Below are 6,265 nucleotides of genomic sequence, written 5' to 3' on the forward strand. Positions count from 1 at the left end.
AAACTCGTGGTACAAAAACCCCACTCAAATGTTGGGATTCATTAAAACTCCATCTTAAACTAAATTGATACAAAACCCCCAAATTTTAAAAAAATTGATACAAAAACACCAAATTTTCAAAATTGGTTTCATCAAATTTTATGATGAAACCAAAAATTGGTTTCGTCAACTTCTACGATGTTTCATCAAAACTTTTGGGGTTTTCGTGGTACTTTTGTTTTTTTGGGTTTTTGTGTTACTTTTGTTTTGACGGGTTTTTTGTGGATGGATAGTGATACCTTTGGGGTTATAACTAGGGCTGCACATAACCTACCCAACCCGCCGACCCAACCCGCACCCGCCAAGATTCACCCGCACCCGATCCAACCCGCTTAGGAGTGGGTTGACTATGAGTGAGCACGCCAGAACCCGCCATGTGTTGGGTCGGTTGCGGGTAGAAACTTTCATCACCCGACCCGACCCGCCCACCCGCCAGAATTCCCTAGCTCTTAGATTATCTATCCTAGGATGAATCTCGGCCACAGAAAAGACCATATATATTGCCTAACCCTAATCCTCTCAACTTTCAATCGCAGTTCACACCAGTTTTCACCTCACTCCTCTTCAGCGGCTGAAGTTCGGCCTCTTCTCTCCTTCCCTCGGTCTGTCAATCGCATGATTTGCATCAATTCTCAACTCATATCACCAATAACAGAAGGCAAGAGTCGTAAGACAGACTAATTGATTCTGTGATTTTCTTTGGTTTTGAATTTGGGGTATCTGTTTAGGGCTGTTTTTTTTTTCAATTTGGGGTTTATCTATTTTTGTTATAATCTTTGATTAATTGATCTTGCGATATTCTGACTTTGATTTGTTAATCTTTTGTGTATATTGGAATTGGATTTGGGGATTTTCTAAAAACATACTCTTGAAATTAGTTTGTGGATTCTCAATTGATGATTTACTCGGCTTTGATAATTGTTCTGTATTATATCTTCTATTTCATTGTAGAGCCGCTGCAATGGGACATCCTTCCCTCGAACCTAGTTCCATGGTCGCATTAGGTGCGACATCAACAGCAGACAACTCCAGAGATGATCTTGCTCTTTTCCATGGTCCCCCTTTCGTCAAGTTAATTTTTTTAGAGAAGCTCTCTTATGTTCTATTTCTTTAGTTTTATTTTTATAAAACTGATTTAATCAGGCTGAAACTATTCATTCCTCATGCACGTTTATATTAATAGCTTCTCTTTCTTTGAACAATTTCAGTCAGTTCTAGTTTTCCATGAGTTGTGCTAGATTTGTTATTGATACTATATTTACTTTAAAATGCAGATAAAACAAGAGGCCGCAGATCAGAACAAGTGGCTTCTAGTGAATGTGGAGTCCAGTAAAATGGAATTCGGCTCAGATATGGTACATGTCTTGCCTATTTGCATGTTTGGGCTAATCTTGGTTAACCCTGATGTAGGGCATCTAGGTACACAAGTCACCCATGTTTGACATGAATCAAACCCCTTTCCTAGTTCTATTTTGTTTCTTAATTTAGGATTTCCTTTTTCTAGTTATAATTGGTTTCCGACTTTAGTTTGATTTCCTTTTTCTAGTTAGAAGGACGTTAGGAAATAGTGAAGCCTATATAAGATGGCCTAGTATCGTAGAATTCTACACTATTTGATTTAGCTATTGTTCTCTAGTTTCGCTATTTCTATTGATTCCACACTAGTTTTTCTATATATATATTGGATCTTTGATCCAAGTTATACGCTCCCGCTACGTTAAATACTTTCTAAATTACTTTGCCATGTGAAGCTGAACCGTGCCACATGGAATGATAAAGTGGTTGCTCAACTAATCCGCACTAAATTCATCTTTTGGCAGGTATAGCGATCTATTAATAATTTAATATTACTTAAATTTACTATTTTATTTTATTTCTTAGATTTGATGCAATTTGAATTGTTCGGTTCTGTATGTGTTATTTTGGTAACAAGGTGCACGATGACACCACTGAAGGTAGGCAAGTCTGCAACTACTACAACCTGGTTTCTGTTCCTGTAGTTCTGCTTCTGGACCCAATATCCGGGAAAAAAATGCGCTTATGGAGCGGAATGATTCGACCTAGGCCTTTATTGAAGGTATTGCCTGTTTTAGACTGCTTCTGGCCATCAAACATAATTGTATCATTACATATAGCTTACAGCTTAAGTTTAAGTTCAATCGTAATGTGTGCCTTCTTGCTTTATTAGTTCCACCTTTTCTTGAGCCACCAATTTTGAGAAGATATTTTATCTTATGTAGGTGCTACTTCGTTTAGTGGATGGAGGTCCTAAAGATAACCTGGAACCAAAAGGTGTGTTTAAAATCACAGATTAAACACTTAGTTTTGCATAAAGCATTCATCTGTCCCCACATATGCGCTTGTTTGGTGAATCAAGTTTATTCTAATTCATGTTCTTGCTGTAACTGCAATAATTTTGTAGCTATTCTAAGTGGTTTCTCTATTCTAATTTAGAAAATTTAGAATTTAGTTTTATCTTCGATGACTTCGATTCAGGTATACATCAAATGTCAAGTGATTTTTTTCATGAGATTCCAATTCTGTCTAGTTTCCTCGGTTTTTTTTGGTCAATCTTATGTCTAATTTTGTGTTTTAGTGTTTCAAATTGTTGTTCGATAATCATCAGAATCATTCAGCTCTTAATTTGTAAACGTGCATGATCCAGTAGTGATTGATGTCGATCTCTTTTCTGGAATTCACCCTTTTTGAGATTTGCTTTGTAAATAAGTGATTTTTATTCATGAGATTCCAATTCTGTCTAGTTTCGTCAGCTTTTTTTGGTCATTTTTTTGTCAAATTTTGTGTTCTATGGTTTCGAATTGTTCAAGAATCATCAGAATCATTCAGAATTGTTGAGATTATATATTTATGTTTTTTAATGAAAGGCAACTATTCCAGAATTTACACAAGACTTTTTAGTTTTTATCATGTCCGACTGTTGTCACTCGGACATGTTTCCAACTCATCGAAACTCCGGAAAGTGGCCCTCGCTATATCTGTGGCTGTCAGTCATTGAGGATTGGTTGTCGAATCTACCTGCATACGTCATTTTTTCTTTTCTTGAGATCCGTTCTTCTCTGCTTTACTGAAGTTCCTGCGGTCTTATTACCAAGTTCTTTCTCTTCTGTTTCAGGTGCAGATAGCTGTCCAATGGAATTCCCTAGATGCCCAATTAAAACTTATTTGCTTACCATGGCCAGAGAGAAAATAAAAGAAAAGTCTAGGACATGCAACGAGGAGGAACTGCTGGAAGTTGAGCGCAGGCTTATGCAGGCAAGACTTGGTGCCCAATTGCAACAATTAAATGACTATAGATTATGGTTATTGTCGGAGGGACTGGATGATGATGAGATAATACTCATATCAGGAGACATGAGTAGCAGTCTGCAAAAGGATAAGAAGGCCAATGTTATAACTTTAACTGGCCTCGAAATCTTTCCCAAGGTAGGAGAACTAGGTGGAGAGACCATTGTTGGCAACCTCGACGTCCATAAAAACGGGTTCATCTATGCAACTTCTAGTCCCAGTTTCCATTTTCATTTCATCTGCGCAGACATAAAGAGAACTTTCTTTCGAGTTGGAGATGAGAAGACGCAGCCTCTCTTGCACTTCCATTTGCATCACCCCGTCAAGATGGGGGCAGAAATGAGGCAGGATATCCAATTCCGTTTGGTGCAAACCCCTGTGGGGCAGAGGACATCTTATAATGATTCGGAGAAGCAAACCAGGGATGGGGAAGACTTAAAGAACTTTGTCCACAAAGTGGAAGACAAATGGAGTACGTATACATTTCATGTTGCTGAGGTTCTTAAGAGGAAAGAATTTCAGGGAAATCTTCGCTCCAAGGCGCCAACTGTCTTTTGCCTGACTTTTTATGCCCTAGTTGGGCTTGTAGATGAACCTTTCATTGTGGCCTACCTAAACAAGATCGAGATTGTTAGTCTGAGGCTTAAACCTGCGGTAATAGATATGACTATCGTTTTTCAGGACTTCAAGCGTGATCTGATTCACATCAACTCAATTCCCATAGCCGCGCTCGGTCTCATAAAAGACAGCTTTAACTTTGCCATGGTGAAGTATTATGAGATTCATAAAGATTTACCATGGAATTCCATGGTGAAAGGGATAGCAGATTCTCCGAGGGAGTTCCTCACCAATGGTGGATGGTTAAATTACGGTCTCGAGGACGATGCTACTGCAAAGTTCTACGATTACTTCTACGAGAAAGTAGAAGTCAAGGAACGTAAATTGGATAATGAAGGTGAAGAAATCTGCCCATATGGATCAGACAGTGAAGGTGAAGAAAGTGACACATTGGAGGAATGGGAGGATTAATGAATCAGGCAGGAAGAGTAGAGTAAAACAAGCGAGTTCAAGCTAAAGCAGTCGCAAGTATCTTTGCTGCTGCATCTAGTTTATTTTTAGTTTAGACGAAAATTTGCTTTTGTTAATGGATTCTCTACTAGTGTATAGCTCAACGTGGACGTCTGGAGACTCCATATTTTCTTTTCGGTTTTTCCAAGTTGCTGCTGGGATTGGTTTTTATGGTTTAGTTGCTCACTTTGCCATTTCTATTTGATTCTTGTCATTATCTGCCTCCCTTAGTTATGTGACATTGCAATCACAGGTTTACTGCTTGGCGTAGAATATCTTAATGTCTCCTAACTAGTAAATGACCCATGCCGTAACGGCCCGGGTTTTTAGATTGGTGTTGCATATTGTGGTGATTATTCAAAGTTTTTTTCGGTTAGTAAGACCGATTCAAGATATTTTAACCTATTTTCAGTTCAGTTGACTCTGACTACAACGGTGTTGTGCTCCAACTCATACGAACATGTACATTCCCAACAACGGAACAGAAAGTGCGATTTTTGACAATTTATAAGTGTGCTAGTTAAATCCAGCGACTATTCATCAATTACTGTTTAAACTTTGTGACATATGTAAGCCTAAAATCTTCAACTCTTTAAGACCAACAATAGTCACTTTTCCTGAAAAAACTTAATATCTTAATGTCTATACTTGTAGAATATCTTAATGTCTATACTTGTATGCCGAATTACATCTTAAAAAAAACTTAATATCTTAATGTCTATACTTGTAGAATATCTTAATGTCTATACTTATGCCGAATTACATCTTAAATATATATGCCAAAGTACAGTAGAAACTTTATAAATTAATGTTATCGTGATCATCAAAATTTATTAATTAAACGAGATATTAATTAACCAATAAATTAATACTTATTAATTTATAGATAAATTTCATATCAAATAATTAGTTTCTATACAAACAAGATACCATATCATATCTTTTATATTTTCTATATAAATACAATATCAATATCAAATCATATTTTTATAAACATAATATCCAATCATATTTTTAATTTCTTATATAAACATAATATTAATATCAAATCATATTTTTTTATAGACACAATATCAAATCATATTTTCTAAATATATTTTTATCAAAAAAAAGATCATATAAAAATACAATATGAAATCATACTACTAACAAATATAAAAATATTTGATATAAATATAATATGAAATCATACTACTAACACAAACAAATCATACACACAAATATGACTTCTCATCTTAAAGGTGTTAAAAAATCAGCAATGAACCGATGAAATTCGTAGAGCATTATTCAAGCACAAGAAGGATAATCCAACAACACCAAAAATTCTTGCAATGATAAGAAAAATTAGAGATGAAATTCAATGCGATATTGATTTTAGCAAAAAACAGAAGACAAATGAATCATTTTTCAAAAAGTCTCCGTAAATCATTAATGTATTGAATATATATATATATATATAATGCATTATTAATTTATATTTCATGTGGGGCCTACATAGGTAATCAAAAAAGTATTATCTTATAATTTTAGCGAATTATTAATTGGCACGTTGTCCCCGACTCGGGACCGGCCAAAAATATTATTTAAGAGAGTTTATTAAATAAACGAGTATTAATTAAAAGAGTTTCTACTGTAGAATGTTATACATCTCCAATCTTCGCCTGGCCATACACCTCCATTCTATTGGACCTACAACTTTGAAATCTTACTGAAGCTTGTTCCAGTAATGTTGGTTACATGCAACGTTGCCAATAAAATTCTACAACCTTCTTTAGCCTAAAACCATACCGAGTAGGAGTTGCATCAAACTGCATATTGATGGGGATTGGGCTCGACCCAAGCCCATGAGACT

General features: G+C 35.8%; 1 protein-coding gene across 4 annotated transcripts; it reads left to right on the forward strand.

The window, feature by feature from the left end:
* Nucleotides 1-563: 563 nt before the first annotated feature.
* On the forward strand, nt 564-4,639 carry LOC113321905 (FACT complex subunit SPT16-like). Of its 4 annotated transcripts, none has more exons than XM_026569862.1 (7): nt 564-706; nt 991-1,111; nt 1,314-1,394; nt 1,791-1,859; nt 1,973-2,116; nt 2,280-2,331; nt 3,173-4,639. In XM_026569862.1, exons 2-7 carry the CDS (start codon nt 1,001-1,003, stop codon nt 4,372-4,374), a joined length of 1,659 nt encoding a protein of 552 aa, XP_026425647.1. In that variant the 5' UTR covers nt 564-706; nt 991-1,000; the 3' UTR covers nt 4,375-4,639. The 4 variants fall into 4 exon arrangements, with proteins under 4 accessions (XP_026425647.1, XP_026425646.1, XP_026425648.1 ...); XM_026569861.1 differs by having other exon boundaries at nt 564-697; XM_026569863.1 differs by lacking the exon at nt 991-1,111 and having other exon boundaries at nt 564-697.
* Nucleotides 4,640-6,265: the final 1,626 nt, after the last annotated feature.

This window comes from Papaver somniferum, chromosome 11, assembly GCF_003573695.1.
Source record: "Papaver somniferum cultivar HN1 chromosome 11, ASM357369v1, whole genome shotgun sequence".
Classification (NCBI taxonomy): domain Eukaryota; kingdom Viridiplantae; phylum Streptophyta; class Magnoliopsida; order Ranunculales; family Papaveraceae; genus Papaver; species Papaver somniferum.

Excerpts from the sequence above, each read along its gene's own strand:
- LOC113321905 (XM_026569862.1), top strand. The coding sequence starts at position 1,001 with ATGGGACATCCTTCCCTCGAACCTAGTTCCATGGTCGCATTAGGTGCG. Across the intron at positions 1,112-1,313 it reads ATGGTCCCCCTTTCGTCAAG|ATAAAACAAGAGGCCGCAGA; the intron begins TTAATTTTTTTA and ends TTTAAAATGCAG. Across the intron at positions 1,860-1,972 it reads CTAAATTCATCTTTTGGCAG|GTGCACGATGACACCACTGA; the intron begins GTATAGCGATCT and ends TTTGGTAACAAG.